The 24,032-nt window shown below is 44.2% G+C and overlaps 1 protein-coding gene across 1 annotated transcript in view; it reads left to right on the plus strand.

Annotated features, from left to right (window-relative positions):
• KCNT1 (potassium sodium-activated channel subfamily T member 1) overlaps positions 1–24,032 on the plus strand; it is a 1,005,890-nt gene that overhangs the window by 694,902 nt on the left and 286,956 nt on the right. Inside the window, exon 14 of the mRNA XM_086920997.1 lies at positions 10,750–10,858. Coding sequence (XP_086777123.1) covers positions 10,750–10,858 — 109 coding nt within the window. The remainder of the gene's footprint in view (positions 1–10,749; positions 10,859–24,032) is intronic.

Below are 24,032 nucleotides of genomic sequence, written 5' to 3' on the forward strand. Positions count from 1 at the left end.
ATTCCTATTAAGGCATATGTTTGAGAAGGTTCAGTTCGACTATTCAAGGCATGTGCTGGTACAAAGCCCAAATGTATTGTGTTTTGATTGCCTTTAAAGAGCATAGGGAGCACTGTCAAATCTACAGACTGTAATGATTGTACTACGGAATGTCGAGGCTAGGAATATTGTTTCATTTAGTTTAAATCACTTTATTTCGGTCAAAGACCTTGGAAGCACCAATCCACATTATATATTTCAATATTACATGTAATTTTCACAATAATACATATGATATAAAAACATTTTTACAAAGTTTCAGGGTTATTTGACAAAGAATCAGTAAAAAAGGATAAGGTATCGTAAATAAAATTCACTCAATAGCGCTTTATGTACAATCATAAAAATATATTTTTTTAATTCAGCTCATGAGGATTACCCAATAGTAAAATAGCCATATGGCCTGAGGACATATAAAATACAGGTTACAATTCTTAAAACTGATCAATAACAAATTCAACTGGAGAAGACACTTTGTCCAATTAACCATGGCCCAGAGAAGTTTAACTCAGACCAAGTATCCCCCGTTGGTGTTGCCTGGATTGGATGGGCCATGCAGATTTGAGATATTTTGCTATGGAGAATATTGTGTAGGAAGAGGTATCCTATCTACAGAGTCTCAGTGGAATCTTCCACTGTCAAACTCCCTGACTCCTGCAGAGAAGCACAATCCAATGGTTTCACTGACGTCTAAATACAGGACAGAAAAATAAAAGGTGCTCATCTGTTTCATCTGCCCTAAGACAGGCTTGACAGGTTTTAGTCCCATTGGCCAGGCTCTTGGCAGTGAAGCTGGCAAGTAGCAAGGTACCCAGTCTAAATCGAATATAGAGATCCTTTGTAAAAGTTGGTTCATTTGTATCCATAAAGAGGTCAAATCCTGGGACTAATTTCATCTTCAGGAATCTATCTGTCAGGGAACCCTGTTTTTGGGAGCATATCATATCTCCGACTGTAGAATACCAAGCCTTTTTAGGGGCTCTCTGATCCTTAAACCAACAAAGAAGAAATTGGCATGGAAGCTGTAATATCAAGAGAATACATTTATTAACCTCACATGAGGTAAACTGCGTCAATACGGTACCCTCAGGCCACTGTATGAGGCAATCCAAGGAGTACAGAAACCAAGGTGCTTTTATTGCCAGTCTATTGCGGAGTTAGCATGAAGACTCAAAAAGAGGCGGTACAAGTATACACAAGAATAGCTATTACACATACATGGACTAACAGAAAATACTTAGTCAACAAAGTAGGAGGAGTAACAGAGTTGCTGACATCAGTTAACATAGCCTGACAGTTACTCTAAGAGCAGGTGCATTCTGGCAGCTACAGGCCTTTATGAGCATGTGCAGTGCTCTGGCTCAATGCTGAAGGAGTTAACTGTAACTGATGACTCAAGCAGAATGCAAGGGTAGGCAGCAGTGAAGAGGGAGAAAGCACATGGCTAACTAAAATGGCTGCCAAAAACAAAATGGCTTCAGCTGATGCTAACAACGATTTCAGCTAGTTTCCACATGACTTCTTATTCCCAAAAGCGAGTTTTAACCAATTAGGTCGAGCTGAAAGAGATGGAAACAGGATTGAACCAAAGGTCATCTGAGCTCAGTGTCACTAATGTCTCTTTCACATGTTTGAGCCATGAGAGTGTTGGTCGCAGAATTTGTTTCTTCAGAATGTCACTAAGGGCATTCCTGTCATGGTGCAACTCTGGAGTAATCCAGATTCTTATCCAGTGCAGGACTTGTTTCAATCTGGCCTCAGAAGTAATGGGATGCATATACAGGTCGTGTTTTACAATTAAAGGGGTGCTTTGGGGAGGTTTTAGAGCCTTCTTAAAAACGCCAACAATTATTTTCACCAAATCCCAAAGAATCTGCTTTACAGTAACCCCAAGCTTCAGCCTCATAAGTTGCAGCAGCCACCGCTTGAGCTCCCCATATTTCGAGAAGGGGAGATATGGAATGTTACTTGCAAATTTCAGTATGGCTGCTGCCCTGTGGGTTAGGGTAAGGGTGCTCTTTAAAATCTAGCTAGCCCATGAGCTGTCATTAGACAGGCGAATGCCAAGGTAGTCAAAGTCCTTTACTCTCTGAAGACCTACAGCATCTAGCCATATAATCCCTCTTACTCACCTGTGGGGATGAATAGCCATGACGTTAGTTTTTGAAGCATTAATGTCTAACCCCTGTTCGGTGCATTCAAGCTGAATCTGTTTAGTAAGGTTTCTAGCCCTTTTGGGGTTTAAGGCACCAACAAGGGTGTTGTCAGCAGTGGTTTTTACACCCACAGTACAGGTGAGTCGCTAGCACAATTAAAAAGAAAATATATGCACCCTGTTATGAAAAGAAGAAATAGAGTTGGGGCTAGCACACAGCCTTGCCTGACACCTTTGGCCACACTAAACCTCTAAGTTTTTTCTTCATTTTGGCCCCACCTCACTTGTGCGAAGTTATCTGTGTGAAGGCATATTAATGTATCTAAAAGAGGAGGTGGCAGGCCAATTTCTTTCAAGGTTGATCAAAGTTTTTTTCTTGGGACCAAATCAAAAGCCGATCTTAGGTCGACAAAGGCCACACGGAGTCTACCCCCAGTAAGATCCACCATCTTCCATATTAGGAACAAGAATCTAAAACATGGTCCACCGTACATTTTTCGGTATGGAATCCCCCCTGGAATTGAGAGAGGATGTTGTTTTCTTTCATCTAATCATGGAGATGGCCGAGTATTTACTTATGGAAAAGTTTTTTTTTGGTTAGCATCTATAAGACTTATGGGGCAATAATTCCCTGACTCTGACTTATAACCTTTTTTATGACTGGGTATTATCTCTGCTCATCTCCAGGAGTCAGGGATATGGGCACCAGCCATGATAGCGTTGGCAACACTGTTCAGACAGGGGGCCTACACAACCAGTTCTGATCTAAAAAGGTCCCCTGGAATTGTGAGGGTGTCCGGGGCGGTCCTAGCTTTTTGGGGACAAATTGGTTGAGAAGTTTCCGGCAAAGGGAAAAAGGAGATTCAGCCCCTATCCTGCTCAGGAGCTACAGGAATGGTGACACTATCAGTAGCTTCAGGGGCTGCTGGGATAGCACAGCAAGGCTCGCCAGGTCTGTCGTGATAACAGGTTTAAACATGACTAACCCAATCCTGAGGGAGAATGTGATTCACAGGCTTCATTAGAGAATTGTTTGAGCCATGGCTAATCATGTACCAAAACATTAACTGATTTCCCAATGGGGCAGCATTTAAGAGGTCGTCCCATACAAAAGTGTCACAAGCTATTTTTGCCTTTGTACAGTTTTATACTCAGTTCTTCCAGTCTAGATTGAAGAAAACATAAGCTTTTTTTATGGCAAAATGGTATGGTTTTTTTGGGCCTCCCTAGAGGTCTTATTATACCATGAATGTTTATCAATGGCAGGTATAGTCTTTTGGGTGTAAGATTTATTGAAATAATATTTTTTTAACTCTATCAAACACTTATCGTGTGAGGCCATAATCACCTCAGGAGAGACTCCTGGGTTAGGGAAGTCAAGTAATATTCTGCTCACATAAGCATGTCTACTACATAGTAGGACCTCATTGGTAACTATAGGCTCCCATTTTACATTCCTCTGGTTGTTGGCGACTGACAAGCTACCGCTTGCCTGGGGCATATGATCGGCCATCTGTCCAATATAGTCTCGGGAATAAGGAGCAAAGGGAAGTGATCGCTTTCATATCGAGGGACAATCTCCATGAAATAAGACGGGACCAAGAAGAGAAATCTACTAAGATATAATCATTGTTGGTCAAATAGGTTTGCCTTTTAAAGTTCTGATGTCTGTTTAAGTCTGACTGAGAACGACAATTACAAGCTCTCAGTTGGCAGCTTATGCACAAATCTAACATTTGTAATGCTGCCTCACCAGAGATCCATTTGGGGTGGCCTAAAAGTTAGGGAATGCCCCAGATTTGATCTTACAGGCTAGTAATTTGCTGCAGGAGGGCTGAGGGTATAAAAGAGATGTTAAAATCATTGCCTATAACAGCGGCATCACTAGGCATGTATTTAATTTGATCCCTCAATAATGATATGGTTGGAGACTCCTTATTCTTTGGGGTGCTTCTGTTGTACACATTAAGTAGCTATAATTTCTTCCCTTGCCATTGAGAAATGTCTAGCCCTACAAGATCCGATGAGTCGATGGATAGCTGTTTGACAGGGCTATCCAGATTAACACTGAGCCATACAGCAAGACCTCGTGAGGGTGTGCTGGCAACACACTTTCGGGCCCGAATAGAAAATGTTTTATATCCTTGCCTATAAGAGGGTTCCAGTTCCCAGGTTTCCTGGAACATAGCAATAGTACTGTGTCCCTGCATAACTGACAAAGGTACAAGATACCTTTCTAACACCACAATTTAAAACAGAATATTAGCCCTCTAGGTGCTCTAAGATCAAGGTCTTAAATTCAAATGTAGAATTTCAAATATATGGAGGCAACTTTGTATAAGAACTCTCACAGTCCCAGAAAGGTGGAACAGTTGTCTTCTTACTGTGACTGAAGAAGTGAAACGTCATCGGTTCTGGAAATAATTGATGAGATTAGGTTTTCGAAAAGCATTGCGACACATATGTCTCTGATTTGTTCTGCCCCACATGAGATGTGCAATGTTTTGTCTGCCCTGCATTGGTCTTGACCCACACCATGAAGCAGGAAATTTGCTGGGTCATTTTCTAGCACCACTTCTGAATTTCTATCTTGAATGAACCCATTAAAACCAATGCTGGTATTTCACAAACTCCAAGTGGTCCCACAAAGGATTGTTTCCACAAATCAATTTAGCAAGCTTTGTCAGAAAGCTGATATATGTGCTCCTTTAGAGGTTGGTGAGAAGCCCACAGACCTGCCAAGCCAAAACTGTGACACCAACCCAAATTTATGCAAACAAAACAGGTGATGGACCGAATGTGGATCAATGTCACACACTCAACCCAGTCCGAAGATCTGGGCCCAAATCCATCGTTTTTTTGCACTCCACACCACCCTGGGTTAGACAATGGCGATATGCAAATCAGCTCTGACCCTGTGCCCCATGGGAACAGTCCAGTCCGAACTACAAAAGCCATGTCCTTCCCAGAACGGAATCAAGCATCCGAGGACCGGACCGGTTTCGAGGTAACACCTCTCATCAGCCCGGCTAGCTTGACTCCAGTGGTGTGGAGTGCCTGGGACCCACGTCTGGGCATCCCCAGCGCACTTAGGGCGGAATATGCAAACAAAACAGGTGATGGACCGAATGTGGATCAATGTCACACACTCAACCCAGTCCGAAGATCTGGGCCCAAATCCATCGTTTTTTTGCACTCCACAACACCCTGGGTTAGACAATGGCGATATGCAAATCAGCTCTGACCCTGTGCCCCATGGGAACAGTCCAGTCCGAACTACAAAAGCCATGTCCTTCCCAGAACGGAATCAAGCATCCGAGGACCGGACCGGTTTCGAGGTAACACCTCTCATCAGCCCGGCTAGCTTGACTCCAGTGGTGTGGAGTGCCTGGGACCCACGTCTGGGCATCCCCAGCGCACTTAGGGCGGAATATGCAAACAAAACAGATGATGGACCGAATGTGGATCAATGTCACACACTCAACCCAGTCCGAAGATCTGGGCCCAAATCCATCGTTTTTTTGCACTCCACACCACCCTGGGTTAGACAATGGCGATATGCAAATCAGCTCTGACCCTGTGCCCCATGGGAACAGTCCAGTCCGAACTACAAAAGCCATGTCCTTCCCAGAACGGAATCAAGCATCCGAGCACCGGACCGGTTTCGAGGTAACACCTCTCATCAGCCCGGCTAGCTTGACTCCAGTGGTGTGGAGTGCCTGGGACCCACGTCTGGGCATCCCCAGCGCACTTAGGGCGGAATATGCAAACAAAACAGGTGATGGACCGAATGTGGATCAATGTCACACACTCAACCCAGTCCGAAGATCTGGGCCCAAATCCATCGTTTTTTTGCACTCCACACCACCCTGGGTTAGACAATGGCGATATGCAAATCAGCTCTGACCCTGTGCCCCATGGGAACAGTCCAGTCCGAACTACAAAAGCCATGTTCTTCCCAGAACAGAATCAAGCATCCGAGGACCGGACCGGTTTCGAGGTAACACCTCTCATCAGCCCGGCTAGCTTGACTCCAGTGGTGTGGAGTGCCTGGGACCCACGTCTGGGCATCCCCAGCGCACTTAGGGCGGAATATGCAAACAAAACAGGTGATGGACCGAATGTGGATCAATGTCACACACTCAACCCAGTCCGAAGATCTGGGCCCAAATCCATCGTTTTTTTGTACTCCACACCACCCTGGGTTAGACAATGGCGATATGCAAATCAGCTCTGACCCTGTGCCCCATGGGAACAGTCCAGTCCGAACTACAAAAGCCATGTCCTTCCCAGAACGGAATCAAGGATCCGAGGACCGGACCGGTTTCGAGGTAACACCTCTCATCAGCCCGGCTAGCTTGACTCCAGTGGTGTGGAGTGCCTGGGACCCACGTCTGGGCATCCCCAGCGCACTTAGGGCGGAATATGCAAACAAAACAGGTGATGGACCGAATGTGGATCAATGTCACACACTCAACCCAGTCCGAAGATCTGGGCCCAAATCCATCGTTTTTTTGCACTCCACACCACCCTGGGTTAGACAATGGCGATATGCAAATCAGCTCTGACCCTGTGCCCCATGGGAACAGTCCAGTCCGAACTACAAAAGCCATGTCCTTCCCAGAACGGAATCAAGCATCCGAGGACCGGACCGGTTTCGAGGTAACACCTCTCATCAGCCCGGCTAGCTTGACTCCAGTGGTGTGGAGTGCCTGGGACTTGCATCCCCAGCGCACTTAGGGCGGAATATGCAAACAAAACAGGTGATGGACCGAATGTGGATCAATGTCACACACTCAACCCAGTCTGAAGATCTGGGCCCAAATCCATCGTTTTTTTGCACTCCACACCACCCTGGGTTAGACAATGGCGATATGCAAATCAGCTCTGACCCTGTGCCCCATGAGAACAGTCCAGTCCGAACTACAAAAGCCATGTCCTTCCCAGAACGGAATCAAGCATCCGAGGACCGGACCGGTTTCGAGGTACCACCTCTCATCAGCCCGGCTAGCTTGACTCCAGTGGTGTGGAGTGCCTGGGACCCACGTCTGGGCATCCCCAGCGCACTTAGGGCGGAATATGCAAACAAAACAGGTGATGGACCGAATGTGGATCAATGTCACACACTCAACCCAGTCCGAAGATCTGGGCCCAAATCCATCGTTTCTTTGCACTCCACACCACCCTGGGTTAGACAATGGCGATATGCAAATCAGCTCTGACCCTGTGCCCCATGGGAACAGTCCAGTCCGAACTACAAAAGCCATATCCTTCCCAGAACGGAATCAAGCATCCGAGGACCGGACCGGTTTTGAGGTAACACCTCTCATCAGCCCGGCTAGCTTGACTCCAGTGGTGTGGAGTGCATGGGACCCACGTCTGGGCATCCCCAGCGCACTTAGGGCGGAATATGCAAACAAAACAGGTGATGGACCGAATGTGGATCAATGTCACACACTCAACCCAGTCCGAAGATCTGGGCCCAAATCCATCGTTTTTTTGCACTCCACACCACAGGGTCAGAGCTGATTTGCATATCGCCATTGTCTAACCCAGGGTGGTGTGGAGTGCAAAAAAACGATGGATTTGGGCCCAGATCTTTGGACTGGGATGAATGTGTGACATTGATCCACATTCGGTCCATCACCTGTTTTGTTTGCAATTGCCGCCATAAGTGCGCTGGGGATGCCCAGACGTGGGTCCCAGGCACTCCACACCACTGGAGTCAAGCTAGCCGGGCTGATGAGAGGTGTTACCTCGAAACCGGTCCGGTCCTCGGATGCTTGATTCCGTTCTGGGAAGGACATGGCTTTTGTAGTTCGGACTGGACTGTTCCCATGGGGCACAGGGTCAGAGCTGATTTGCATATCGCCATTGTCTAACCCAGGGTGGTGTGGAGTGCAAAAAAACGATGGATTTGGGCCCAGATCTTTGGACTGGGATGAATGTGTGACATTGATCCTCATTCGGTCCATCACCTGTTTTGTTTGCAATTGCCGCCATAAGTGCACTGGGGATGCCCAGACGTGGGTCCCAGGCACTCCACACCACTGGAGTTAAGCTAGCCGGGCTGATGAGAGGTGTTACCTCGAAACCGGTCCGGTCCTCGGATGCTTGATTCCGTTCTGGGAAGGACATGGCTTTTGTAGTTCGGACTGGACTGTTCCCATGGGGCACAGGGTCAGAGCTGATTTGCATATCGCCATTGTCTAACCCAGGGTCGTGTGGAGTGCAAAAAAACAATGGATTTGGGCCCAGATCTTTGGACTGGGATGAATGTGTGACATTGATCCACATTCGGTCCATCACCTGTTTTGTTTGCAATTGCCGCCATAAGTGCGCTGGGGATGCCCAGACGTGGGTCCCAGGCACTCCACACCACTGGAGTCAAGCTAGCCGGGCTGATGAGAGGTGTTACCTCGAAACCGGTCCGGTCTTTGGATGCTTGATTCCGTTCTGGGAAGGACATGGCTTGTGTAGTTCGGACTGCACTGTTCCCATGGGGCACAGGGTCAGAGCTGATTTGCATATCACCATTGTCTAACCCAGGGTGGTGTGGAGTGCAAAAAAACGATGGATTTGGGCCCAGATCTTTGGACTGGGATGAATGTGTGACATTGATCCACATTCGGTCCATCACCTGTTTTGTTTGCAATTGCCGCCATAAGTGCGCTGGGGATGCCCAGACGTGGGTCCCAGGCACTCCACACCACTGGAGTCAAGCTAGCCGGGCTGATGAGAGGTGTTACCTCGGAACCGGTCCAGTCCTCGGATGCTTGATTCCGTTCTGGGAAGGACATGGCTTTTGTAGTTCAGACTGGACTGTTCCCATGGGGCACAGGGTCAGAGCTGATTTGCATATCGCCATTGTCTAACCCAGGGTGGTGTGGAGTGCAAAAAAACGATGGATTTGGGCCCAGATCTTTGGACTGGGATGAATGTGTGACATTGAGCCACATTCGGTCCATCACCTGTTTTGTTTCAATTGCCGCCATAAGTGCGCTGGGGATGCCCAGACGTGGGTCCCAGGCACTCCACACCACTGGAGTCAAGCTAGCCGGGCTGATGAGAGGTGTTACCTCGAAACCGGTCCGGTCCTCGGATGCTTGATTCCGTTCTGGGAAGGACATGGCTTTTGTAGTTCGGACTGGACTGTTCCCATGGGGCACAGGGTCAGAGCTGATTTGCATATCGCCATTGTCTAACCCAGGGTGGTGTGGAGTGCAAACAAACGATGGATTTGGGCCCAGATCTTTGGACTGGGATGAATGTGTGACATTGATCCACATTCGGTCCATCACCTGTTTTGTTTGCAATTGCCGCCATAAGTGCGCTGGGGATGCCCAGACGTGGGTCCCAGGCACTCCACACCACTGGAGTCAAGCTAGCCGGGCTGATGGGAGGTGTTACCTCGAAACCGGTCCGGTCCTCGGATGCTTGATTCCGTTCTGGGAAGGACATGGCTTTTGTAGTTCGGACTGGACTGTTCCCATGGGGCAATGGGTCAGAGCTGATTTGCATATCGCCATTGTCTAACCCAGGGTGGTGTGGAGTGCAAAAAAACGATGGATTTGGGCCCAGATCTTTGGACTGGGATGAATGTGTGACATTGATCCACATTCGGTCCATCACCTGTTTTGTTTGCACCAACCCAAATTTAAACATCCCTGCCAAGCAGACTTGTATATCTGTGCCTTAAGCAACAGCTCACGCCAGGCACTAAAACATTGCCAAGCAGGTACCATTTTCAATGTGCTCATTCTGCAGAGTGTTTCTGTTTTTCAATAACAAACACCCAAAGTGGGATTTAGTTATTAAACCCCCCCCCCCAAAAAAAAAATATTTGACCCTTACACACTCTAAGTTGTTTTCCAGTTCCTGGATGTGGTTTTTGTTGTTTCATATTTCCATTTTGTGACTCCCCAGGCTTTCTCTGGTGGGCACGAAGAGGAAAATTAAACGTTGGAACAACCACCATTAATAGTTGTTCTGCCATACATTGACTGACAGCCTTTTCATGGATGGGTATATGAGGGCTCGGCATTGAAAATCTGTCACTTTTTCGTGGGACACCCACAAAGGTGACGCGCATGGCATCAGTCTAATAGTAAATGACCCCCATACTCTGTTGAAGGTATTTTTCGGGATTGTTAAGCGCATATCTACTTCACACATTTTGTGAAGCTCGTGAAGTTGGTAAAGGTTAAAAAACAACTCTTTGCAAAGTTATTGTAGGTGAAATTTCACAAATTTGCTGACTCCTAATATTCACAAGGTAAATCCAAGACCTATTGAGACCCTTTGGCTTGGCAGTATTTCAAACCATAATGTTGTTTGGCAAACAAAGGGGGTACAGTGTGTTTCTTTCATGTAATACCACAGACAAAATTACTTTTGAATTTACTAAAAGGCTCATGAGAAAGCTAGACAATAATATATTCTTCAACCCAGAGGACTTACAAATGAAATTGTTTGAAAGCATTTTATAACTATATCAATCAACATGCTCAGAGTTTACTTTTCCTGAAATAGGTACAATTTGTTTTCTCTTTTAGGACCATCAAACCATCTTGAGAGCCTGGGCTGTGAAGGACTTTGCCCCAAACTGCCCCCTCTATGTCCAAATTCTAAAACCCGAAAACAAGTTCCATGTGAAATTTGCTGGTGAGTGTTTGATAATACAGTAGTTTTAGGTTAATATGTCATCCATAGATCTCATAACACAAATATTCTAAAACATAATGACACTGGGCATCAACAATACTTTCAACTCCCTGATTAAATAGATGGTGATTTTATCTATCATTGAGAGATATATTACAATGAATTTAGAGCTCATTATCCATGTTGATCGATTGTAACGTTTTGCACATGACCGTCAAAATTACTCTTGACTGTAAATTTGTCTTCTAATACCCATTGTTTTACCTAGATTTTGTTAAAATTGAAAATATGTTAACAATTTGTGATTAGTGATCTAATCATCTAAGGTTAATGATGCTCTTTTATGAGCTGGTAACCAGTAGTGTGAGTCCAGTTTAGGAATTAGATGTGTGACATCATTTTGGAAAATTGTTTCATGGGGAGCATTGTCTTCATGGAAAGGTATGTAAATAATTGTCATGCAGAGGGTCAGTGATGGTAGCCAGTGTTATCAGCACTGTGGAAAGGTAGGAGAGAAATTGTCATTCAGAGGCTGGATGAAAAGAAGGTTTCAGTTTGATGGCAGTCTCAATAAAAAGAGTCTTTCTCCCACCCACCCCATTTGAACTAGAGAAGGAAGGTGAGGTATGGCTGTTAGTGTTGTACAAAGAAGCAAAGGACTTTTGCTCTTGTATACTAGATGCATCCATCTCTGGAGTAAGAAGTTACTTGGGGAGCGAAGGCCCAAAGGACTAAAATCACTGTTTAAATGCAGAATCTATAAATTGAATGAATGTAGGGCTCATAGAATGAGTGTTCCGCAAGTTGAAACACAGATAGAGTTCTGATATAAAGTCACTATAGTGATCTACTACATTTGCATTACAATTGCCGACTACCATCTCCAGGATGAAGTATGCCTCAAATGCTTGTTGCTAGGAGACACACGCCTGATCAGTAGGTACAACATACGGCATACGTTTGCTGATTGGCCTTTGTTCAGATCCAGGTCTCTGATTGTTGTTGTATAAATGTAGCCCACCTTATGATAACAGCATGCAAACTACCTACTGCCTAATTCCTTACTGTGCAGTCCATGCATTAAAATGACAGGAACAAAAAGCAATGCTTTCTTTGTACAGCTGTGTTGCAAAAAAACTGTGGATTGAGTGGTGCTACTGCCCTACTGCCAAGTACTAGTGGTCCACTCCACCAACATGATCTCATCATCGCAGACCTCCATAGACTTTGCTCGCAATGATTGCTGTACATGTGCTACACGCAGTGCTTTATTTGAGCAGGTGGTTTCCGTTACTCGGCACTGGCAATTAATTGTACGTACTGGTGCTTGTGACTGTCTGCCATAAGGTGGTGCTGCCTGGCTAATTTAGAGATGACCACTACAACAGTTAATTATTAATTCAGTGTACATTAAAAATGACTATTACCTGCCGCCAAAGCCATTCTTATGTCTTTAAGGGCCTGAAATAGTGTAAATTGTCAAATTCTAGGCGTGTGATAATTAGTAGTCATGTTGTTGCTATCATTGGCAGGATAGCAAGGGCAATGTGTTGTGCATGCAGCACTGACCTCCTGACGAGGGCCTGGCAGTTTTTTTTGTTTTTTTTACAAATTAAGGACTGGCTACATCATTTAGCAGGGTTAGGACTAAGCTTGACGCCGTCTAAAGTCTCAACTGGGATGCCCTGTTAATGAACTTGGTTTTTGTGGAGCCCCCATTCCCCTCAAAGAGCCTAGCGCATGCTAACCCTCACCACAGGCAGAAGGAGGGCTGAACAAGGGCTTTCTGTCTACAAGTGCAAGAGAGCTTGACTACTTAGTCATCCTAAATAACAACATTTTCTTTCTTCGCCTTTTATCTTTTTGTGTTCATCCTCACCCTAGGAAGCTGAACAATTTGCAATAATCCTGGAAGAGACCTCTGAGATATTCGGCATGAGGTCTGATGCGGAAATGATATCAGTATAGATATATATATGATTGAGAGCCATTGGCCTTCCTTGGACACCATATCAATTCTGAGTAGACCTGCACCTCCTATCACTTATCGATTAGTAATCAATACCACATGATTGGCATGCAGTAGAAAGTTAACAGCATACAAGGAGGAAATATAGCAGAATGGATGAAGGAGATGGCTAAAACTTCCAATATCTACTTTCATTTCTCACCACTACAATGATCTTACTTGCTATATTGTCCAAAAGGAGAAGAGAAAATAAGAGAGGTGGCAGCGGACAGTGAAAATAGGAATAGTTGTAAAGGAACCAGGAGACTTGCAAACCGAACGCCTTCAGATAGAGAAGTAACCCGAATGTATACGGTTAGTTGATTTCAGTGCTTAATTTGTCAAAAATTAAGTGCAAGTGCAAATTAAGTGTAAGGGCCCAAGGAATTTCAAGAGGGGTCACTGCAGTTGGCATGAGTGACAGCTCCTGCCACTACTTCTAAATGCCAGTGCCAGCTATACTTGCTAATGATCACATGCAAAATAGTGTGACATTTTGGATTAGTTCAGGTCACCTCAAACTGTAGGGATAGCTTTAAAGTGCTAGTTGTATAATTGTTTAAAACAATATATTGAGTAGTTAAACAGTCCACTTATGTGCTCCTTTAAAAACCACAGACACACAGCACCACTATGTGGGGGATTGTAAACACAAGTTGATGTTTAGATATAAATGCAATACTGGCATAAATTAGGCACTGCTTGATTTCATGTCATCCTTGGACACAAGGTTTTTCTTCAAAAGACACAATCCAAGATTTTGGTTTACTATACTCCGAAGGCTGTAGATTGGGCGCTGAACCAGTTTGGAGCACTCAAACTGGGTAGAGCACTGGCAACTTTGAAATTAGATTTTTGCGTGGGCAGATTCGATTTGATAGATTTTGATAGAAATTCTAATTCTTCTACAATGATTGAAGATTTGTGTTCCAAGCAAACAGGTAAGACTCATTCTCATTCTCTTACAAAAACCCAGGCCAAATGTTATAGAGATCTTCCCAAACATGTTGATCTTTTTGGAAGTACATAGAGCCTTAACCTCTTTAGTGCAGCTGTCGCCCAATGGCCGCACTCCCTCCCCAGCATCCCTGGAGCAAATGAAAGTGATGCAGGAGGTGCACTCTGGCATTGGCCACAACCCACCCCACCCCACCCCAAAAGGGACAAACTAGTCTTTCTCACCCCAGGTGAAGACATGCGTTGTGCCCCCAATTTGCCCCTGTGGTGGCAGAAATCCCACTGTATAGCAGAAATATATATTTTTTGAAAAAATAACTGGGCGGGTCTTGCCCATCCAAGCATTAGGCAGAAACCTCGCCTCTAACACCCCAACAGTCTTTCTGCTCCCCTGCAGACTGAAGCAACCAATCCCAATATCAAGCGAGAGGACATTTAATTCATGTGGGTGTTGTTTTTACATGTGGGCCAGAAAAGTGTGGCTAACTCTCAATATTGTCCCACTTGCAATAGTAGACGGCTGCACTTTTTGGGGTTGGATATCCTGCCACCTGGTAAACATAACAGATCCAAACAATTCTGAAAGCTAGACATCCGGTGGAGTCCAAGATGGTGTGCTTTCCATGCGTCACACATTTTCTTCCCCACAATGCTCAACAAACCTCAAACTTTGACTAAATCATTCTCCTCACATTTCTGTGATTAAAACTTATGGAATCTGTAGGGTACCACAAATATCCTACAACACAGCATTCCCCCAAGTCTCCTGATAATAATGGTACCTCACTTGTGTGAGTGGGCCAAGAGACCTTTACACAAAAGGCCCTAAAGTACAATGTGGTGAGACCATCAGTTGGGTAGCTGTGGGATTTGGGGCCCTGCTCAGCCACCACCCATGGAAACGTCCTAACTGCAGCAATTTTTAAAAACTTAACAACCAGGGGATTCCAGGGTGATGATGCCTTGTGTGAATCCCACAAGGTTGTCATACTCACAATACCATGAAAACCTCAAACATTGCCTGAAATAATGCATTTTCCTCATCAACCAAATTTCTATCACCCAACATTTCCCACTTGTGCAGCTAAAAACGCTGTGCCACTTGTGTGGTTGTATCACAAAAAAAGATGCCAATGCTGCTCATCTAAGTTCTGAGAATATTATTTCATTCTACACATACGAAAAAAACACTATGTGAGAGTTTGATTATTAGAATCAATCTTTCTGATTTTACATTTTAGTTCAATTTTATGTTTTCATTTAGTTTTTTGACATTTAAATATTTCAACAAAACATTTCAAGACACATCACAGGAAATGGACATTTTACTCAAACAATTCTCTCTTCTTACCCCATTCATCCTCATATTCTCACTAATAACTATACCATACACACTCAATACATATTCATCCAAAAGCGATCTAAATAACAAACAGCTATGTTTTTTATACAGTTTATATACAATTCGAGAAACCATAGAATCACATTTGACGACATAAATCACTGTAATCGGGAGGTTGTTCATTTTTCTTATGGTTTCAATGTAGCGACGTTATATAGGAAGGTCTACGCGTTTCGAACTCATTTAATATCGAGTTCTCGTCAGGACCATAGACTCTCTAAATGTCAGATGGGAAGGGGTTCTTAGATAAACCAGCATCCGCGGAGCAGGACCACTAGTGTGAAGTGTTGGCTCGAGTCATTCAGTGTTTTGTGGCTGATGCTCCTGTGATGTATGGGGGGAACAATTTTAATTCTCAGGTTCCCGGTGCGCCTGTGGAAAGAACTCGTTTATGTATTACACAAGCCCCGGGGCTGAATGCACTTTTCCGGCGGGTCATACCTTTTGATTGCGGCGCTGCAACTCAGAACCTGGCTACATGCAAATTAGTCTGTCCCTTGCCCAGTGCATCATGGGAACAGGGCAGACCAAACTACCAAGCCAATTCTTTTCCTGGAAAGGAAACAAGCTTCCGGGGACCGGTTTCTGGCATTACAGCCATCTTTGGCCCGGCTTGCTTGAATCCTGATGGTACAGTGTCCATCACCACCCCCTTTTCTGAATCGTTTTGTCCACCATAAGCATGGAAGCACTGGGCCAGGGACAGACTAATTTGCATGTAGCCAGGTTCTGAGCTGGGATGGTGCAGTGAGCTAAAACCGGTGATGGATCAAGCCCTGATCTGTTGACTGGGTACGAGTGTTCTGCTTAATTCAGATACTCTGTCCATTACCACCCCCTTTTCTGAATCATTTTGTCCACCATAAGCATGGAAGGGTATGCTCAGACATGAGTCCCTTGCTCACTGTACCATCAGGATTCAAGCAAGCCGGGCCGAAGACGGCTGTATTGCCAGAAACCAGTCCCCGGAAGCTTGTTTCCTTTCCAGTAAAAGAATTGGCTTGGTAGTTTGGTCTGCCCTGTTCCCATGATGCACATGTAGCCAGGTTCTGAGCTGGGATGGTGCAGTGAGCTAAAAAACGGTGATGGATCAAGCCCTGATCTGTTGACTGGGTACGAGTGTTCTGCTTAATTCAGATACTCTGTCCATCACCACCCCCTTTTCTGAATTATTTTTATCAGAAGACATGTGGGAACATAGAATGGTATAACATTTGTTGTTACTAATTGGATTTCACTGTATTTGTGCCTTCCAAGTGTGAGCCACTGTGTACGAAAGAAGATATTTAGAAAAATACCCTCTAAATCATATGCTAGTACATGTACCTACAAATTAAGAGATGTCCAAATACCCATTTCTGCTAAACTCAATCTCTTGTGGCACTTTCAGAAATACATAGGTTTTCTTTATGCCCATTTTTCATTCTGCACATTGTACTATGTGAATTGGTCTATAATCAGCAAACAATCAAAATACATAGTACGGTGCCGCTCCTTTGTTAGCTGTGGGTACCGTGGGTTCTTGGAGAACCTGCAAACCCTAATTACCCCCACAACCAGAAGGGCCTAGCAAGCGTAATTGTATGTTGCTTTTGTAAATCGGAAAAGTAAAACAAGAGATTTCCCAGTGGGAGATATTGTTTCCTGCTCCTAAGTCAGGACTCAACTGTCAAACACAATTCATACCATTCATCTTTGTGGAACGGGAGAACACTCACCAGAAAGGAAAACCACCCAGTCTAATTGTACTGTAAAAAATATACACTTTATTCTAAAATATACAGCAATGTTCAATAAGTAAAAATTAAAAAAACATAAAAAACACAATGAAATGCACAGTTAAAAGCCACCTAATGTGGACGTGGAGAAAATTAATCTAAAGAGACACTTATATCTGTCTTTGGTCTGTCATTTCGGACCCTCATTTGTCAACACTAAGAGGAAAAATATTCCTTTGGTTCAGTTAGATTGTTGGCAATGCCGAATATGACTTTGAAGTTGGGTGGTTTTCCTTTCTGGTGAGTGTTCTCCCGTTCCACAAAGATGAATGGTATGAATTGTGTTTGACAGTTGAGTCCTGACTTAGGAGCAGGAAACAATATCTCCCACTGGGAAATCTCTTGTTTTACTTTTCAAGTATATTGGTGCTCTATTTCCCTTTGGGTTATTAAGAGCCCCTCTCTTTCCTTTCTACCTAGCTTTTGTAAATCGGCCCTTGTGACAAGAAAAAGGTACAGATGAAAACATTGTCACAAACAGCAGTTCTTTTCCTACTCAATATTTCTTTATTTCAACAGTTAATTTGTTCGGAAAAATCTTGAGGAATTTACACATATGACCCCTTGCTGAATTTAGGATGGTGCCTACTTTTCAGACATTTATAGATTTCCTAGCTCACCCATTCATTTCACATTAGTTTCAACCACAAACTGGAAGTAGGGTGAGATGAACTGGAAGTAGGTTGAGAGCACAAAAATAGGAATAATGGGTTACCTCTTTGAAAAATGCCAAAACTGAGGTAAAAATAGTTTTTTTTTTATTCAGCTCTGCTTGTTCCTGAAAACTGAGAATAGTGACTTTAGTGAAACAAACCATTCATTGACACAGTTTCTAGTAAACAAAATAGACAATAGAACACTTTCCCCCCCCAAAACTCAATATCTAGCTATATTTTGCCTATTTTCTCGTCCCCCTCCAGCGGAATCAACAAAACCTGTGTACCTTTATAATCCACAGGATGTTGGGGGAAAAAAAGGACGCAATCTACCCCAAACAGCTCCTTATTTAGTGCTGAGCCCTTCTGGGGTGGAAAAATTCCAGAAGTTCAGGGGTTAAAGCTCATAGGTAAATCATTTTCTGATACACAGTAAGAGATGTAATTTTCAGCTTGTTTACTGCTTCCAGAAGAGGAACAACTCTGGAAGCCCTGCCTTTTAGTGCCAAAGGAACAATATGCTCCTGATTGCTGTTGAGCATCCGAGAAAAGAACCGAGAAACCAAATGAGTGGAAAAAATACCGTTCTGCATCACATTTGTTAACTAGTGATTATGTTGTGTCTACAGAATCTTTCTAGTAAATGAAAAAAACATGACCGCGTTGGTAATGTAATAGGACGGAATTTTCTATTCAGCAGTTACTTGCATTTATCTGTGAGATGCAAAATATTCACATCTTAATAGCTGAGAAAACTCCGAGGTTTGCAGATATTTCTGTACCTGGTTGGGGCTGATTAAATGCTTCAGGAAAAAAGGATTATTCCACATTGGCGAATTGCTCATTATTTTGCGGAACTAAAGCTCCTTGTCTTGTCAGCCCAGGTTCGAGATAAGCCTCGTATTGTTTCCGGGCTGGACGAATTTGACAGCCCCTCCTATTTCAGGAAGGCAGCAGCAGGGAGGTCGGGTTGAATCAGTTAGCGCTGCTTTTGGAAGATGCCTCAGGTTACAGGTACACCGTTCAGGTCTAAATAAAAACTGTCATTCATATTAGCTGCCCACTTTTAATGCTGGTAGTTAGGTCTTGAATTACATTGAGGAATTAAAAGCAGTCCATGCAAGAATGCTCAGAGTAGCCCTGCTCCCTTTCTCTCCATGCTATATCGTCGTCCACTCACCTGTCCATCCATCCATCCACCTATCCATCCATCCATCCACATATCCATCCATCCATCCACATATCCATCCATCCATCCATCTATCCATCCATCCATCCATCCATCCATCCACCTATCGATCCATCCATCCATTCATCCATCCATCCATCCATCCATCCATCCATTTTCTCTCTCTCTTCTCCATCGCTGATCGCTCGTTATCCCTCCATCCCTCTGTCACCGTCTCTTGAAGTCCCCTGGGTCTGCTGCCGTAAAGTCAGGGCATTGGGGAAAGTGCCGGAGGCTTTCGAAACTGGCTTCCAGTGTCTCTAGACAACCGGAGAAATGCCCGATGGAATAAAAGAACTGTCCGGCCCTGGTTTCGAGAGACCACCATTTTCTAATGTATACGTCATATTTTAATGCAAAATACGAGCTGCTTTCATGTTCCAAATGAAATTATGGATCCCACTTCTGAGCTCAGTAAAACAGGTATGGGGACAAATGTGCTGTAAAATATATAAAATATTGAGAAGAACTTTAACACTTTCCATGCTCATGACGTTGAGCTGTGCTCATGACGAGCTGAACTCGTCATGACCGTTGGAACGTTCACACGCGGGGATAATTTCCCCACTGTGCTGAACGTTCCAAAACGGGTGTGGTCATGAAGATCTCCGCTCGTCATGAGTGCAGCTCCACTGTGCCTCATGACGAGCCAAGCTCATCACAAGCACAGCGGCGCCGCGCACGGCCCCCCTCCCCCCGCACGCAGGTGAAAACGCCCTGCAGCGAAGGGGTTAACAGTTCTAGTAGCTTCTTTGTACTCTAGACTCATGGAGATGCTGGTGCTGATTCTAACTCAGCAAGTTACTCACTTCCTTGAGCATTCTTGGAGAGTTCAGATAGTATAACTTTTCCAAATCAGTCGGTCTTACTGTACCTCAGAGATTACAAATGATATCTTTGTTGGAGGGACCCACTTTCCTGTTCCCAGACTAGTACCCTGTAGCCCCCATCCGTGTGGCATGAGCACATGTCCTCTCTACCCAGAATGGTCTAGGTGGGGAAAGAGGTATCTTCGAGACACACTGGATGGCCGTCCTGCCCCGGGCTGGCTCGCGCTCTAGCCGGATGGAGAGGCTGGAAGAAATCCTTCAAGGGTCCGTTGTGTGCCCTCTGGGCCAGTTACCCGACAACCAAACCTCTCCCGATGGCTGAACCCCAGGCTAAAGATCAGGTACAAACAAACCCCAATTTAAAACCAGGAGTCTAAACAAAGGGTTCTGGTCCAAGAAGAGTTAACCATGAACACTAAGGCCCTTCTTTTTCGTGCACCAAAATCTTGTTTTTTTCCCCCAGTTTGCAGGGATGTAATGTATCTGGCGTTTGCAATACAACAGTGACTGTGAACAGCACTTTAGTAATTTCTGATTTGATGGTTACTGATTTAGTTGCACTTCTCCATGTTTACATTTAGTTACGAACAGGGCAGCATTCAAGGTCAGTGAGTGATTGCTCATGGAGGGCCAGGCGTACTCTTGTGAAAGCCATGCGGCTGAAAAGCCGGCATGTGTGTGCGCGTGCATATGTTTTCCTTTTTCCTTTTGTTTTCTGTGCTAGGAAAATATTTTCTTTTTCTTTGTAGAAACCTCTTCTGTACACAACCTAAAGTTTGGGTATGTCCCTTCCGTCTCCCCGCCATAGAAAGGGAGTGACTCCTGTCCTTGAATGGTGCAACTCTCCAGCCATTGACAGGGTAGGGAAGGGTATTAGAGGGGACATTTTTTATGTTTACAAAACTGAAATATTTGTGGTCTTTCTCAAACTTTGAAGGTAAAACCATGCTTTAAACTGCCTCACCCATTGCACCAGATGTAGAGCTTCTGCATACTGATGTAGGGTATACTAACAGGATTTACAATTACTAGCCCCCCTTTTTGTGAATATGTAGCAGCCTTAAATACAGCCATAACTTTGTGAATCATCTCAATGTAATGTAAACATAAAAAGCTGCTACGAACAGGATAGTATCCCTACCAAATCCCCCCAGTGACCCACAAGGCCATGGTCCATGCTACAAAACCCACAAAGAGCCCCATATAGGCCACGGTCGACCTTAAACTTGAAGTACAACATCTTCAGTAAGAGTTGGGTGCAATGCGTACACCCATGCTTGAATACATTGGTTCACAAAGTGAAAATTGGCTTCATCCCTACATGCAACAGCTCACTCGACATCAGGAGATTCTTTAGATTACTGGAAGTGATACCTAGAGGTGTATACCAAGATGCCTTTTCCTTTCAGAGGACTAAGAAAATGCAGGTGACACGTCTACTGGGCAGATCTACAGACAGAATTACTGAACATATCTAGAGGGTTCGAATGGGGATAGGGGAGGGTTGGTCCAAATAGATCTATCTTGTTTTCACAAGTCTATCCGCTATAGTACGCATCAGAGAACATGTTTCCAGTGCATTCAAGATGGAAAGATGCACCAAGCAGGGGGTTCTCTCCTCTCCACATGCTTTCTTTCTTTAGCTAGAGAACCATTCGTGAAGCTCATAAGGTTGAGGGGGACTGAAAAAAGAATCCTACCGAGAGATGGACGTCACGTCATCTCAATGTACGTGGATGAGAAGTTTTTGTCCTAAAAGATGCCGCTCAGGGCTTAGAACCATCAATTGAAAGCTTCGAATAATTTGAAATAGGGACGGGTCTTAAAGCAAAACTGGACTAAGAGCTTCATTCCCGGCGCCACCTGCTGTGGCCCTGGCCAATCTTGTAAGATAGGCCATTTCATGTGAGATACATACCTTTGGATATCTGGGGTGAGGGTATACCATAAGGAAACAAATATTAGAGAACAAAATCCCTGACATGCAGTCAGGGCACTGAAATGGAACATTGCATTTTCTAGACTAATGGAGCTGCCAGTAAGTGCCAGGATAGTGATTCTATGCAGGCTATTTTTATTATGTTGCAAACTTGTCGGTTTGGTTTCCAAATGCTTGGTTAAAGAGCTGCTCAGGGGACTGATATGGGATGGAGGAAGACACAGAGTGTTACAACATCCCTTTAGAGAAAGTGTGCTGGGAGCACCAAATTATGAACTACATGATCTAGCTGTGCAGCTGCAATGGATGGCCTAATTGTTTTATGGAAAGCAGTTGGAAGAAATAGGGACAAAGGATGAGAGGCCAAGTCAAGGTCATTGGTAGTACTGCTAGCAACCCCACCAAAGTGCTCCACGAGAGGCCCTAGGCTACTCTGAACCACAGTGCAATGTTGAAAATAAATTCTATAGAATTCTTAATACCTTTATATGCCCCATCACTATCCATAATAGGATTGCCGGTTGGGCTGGACCAAGAAGGGATTACGACAGGTCGACTGAGAGCCTAAAAGAAGTTGGGATACCCATACTAGGCGACTCCAATGTGGCAGGGGAAACCAAGAGCTTCAACACATTCATGGAAAAAAGGAACTCATCTGTAGCCAGTTTTATCACCAATGGAGTAGTGATAAACACACTTAGAAAACTATGAGGGGGTAGGCCCAGGGGAGTCACTGATTCTTGGTAACATATTTTTGGATCAATTCTTAGTGATGGCAAAAGAGCTATTGCGATGAATTGGAGATATCCTGAGGTACCCCAACACATTACATAGAAAGATATGATCAATCAGTGGGCTGAAGCATAGAGAATAGGTTTACATAGAGAGAAGAAAAGATGGATACATTTACGTCCATTGGCAGGATTGGGGGATGACATTTTAATAACTTTTGTTAAATAGTGGGCAAACTAGCCTGCAGCATTGAGGGCGGGGGGGCAGAACAGATCAGAAGAAACTGGTGAGGCAAACAACTAACAAGATGGAAAAACATCACATGTAACTCAGCAACTTCAACTACCTTCTGAATAAAAACCTAGAGGTAAGACTAAAGTAATTGTCTCAGGAGATGACTGGTACTTAACTGAATAAAATGGTCAGTGAATACTAGTTGATTATTTTTATTTAGTTATCATGAAAGTCATCAAGAAAAATATATCCGAAGTAGCCATATTAACATTTAATTTACTTATATGTCCCTGGTAAATATTGCTACATATACGCTGGACCTGTAAATTAAATTCTACCAGTGGTTTGCAGCACTCATTGTGTCATCCACTAAAGTAGCCTTTTAAAACATGTCTAACATCTGCCTCTGCAGCCTGTAGTGCAGTTTTAGACTGCCATTTAGAATGTCTACCTGGTAAGATAAACCTTGTCTGGCTTAAACCTTCCGTTTTGATATGTGCAAATCACCTTAAGGTCGGCCCTAAAGATTCGTAGGGCAGGTTTCAGGGTTGCAGGGTATTTTAAAAGTAGGATGTGGGTTTAAGTTTTACATGTCCTGGCAGTGGAAACATTCCTAAAAGTTATTTTTTACTAGTGTAAGATTATATCTCCCATATACTAACAATGGGTTAACATATTACTTTTAGAACATGCAAACTTCAGAATGGAAGCAGATAGAGAAACAATATTTACATTTGAAATTAATTGTAATTTAAAATCCTCTTTAATGGTGAAGTCTGATTTTAAGTTAACATTTTAGAAATGCCACATTTAGAAAGTTGGCTTTTTTCTGCCTAGACCGTATGTGCTTTTCAGCCTGTGTGGAGAATCACATGAATGTGAATGGCTCTCCTTTTATGTTTTGTGTGTTGCTTCTAGACAGTGGGACAAAGGAAGCCTAGGTTTGAGGGGCTACTATCTTGAAAAAGAGCTATACCCTGTCCTGAATACATTTAAAAAGGCTCTGCCTGCAGCGCACACAAAGGTACCTAACACTAGACCTGCCGTTGCATTTATCCCCCTTCACAGTTTGGAATTAGGAGCAGTGAAAGGGGAAAAAATTACCAGAACCGGCTTTATGGGTAGGCCAGGAAATTCCTCTACACAACGGCTGGCACCAGGTATGAAGATGGGACCCTCAGAACCCCTCATCAGAACACTTTTGGACCTGAGGAAGATTCAGATGAAAGACAGTCCTGCTGCTGGAAGGACTGCAGTGTTGTCTGAAGAAGGAAGATTGGAGCTGCTTGCCTTGATCCTCGGAAGAGTGACTCCAGGGTCTGTTGTCTGACCACCTGTGTGAGCTACGGAAACGCAACAAGCTTCCAGAGGTCTCCCTGCAACTGCCCAGCTGACTACACCATCTGAACT

Source organism: Lissotriton vulgaris, chromosome 5, assembly GCF_964263255.1.
Source record: "Lissotriton vulgaris chromosome 5, aLisVul1.2, whole genome shotgun sequence".
Taxonomy (NCBI): domain Eukaryota; kingdom Metazoa; phylum Chordata; class Amphibia; order Caudata; family Salamandridae; genus Lissotriton; species Lissotriton vulgaris.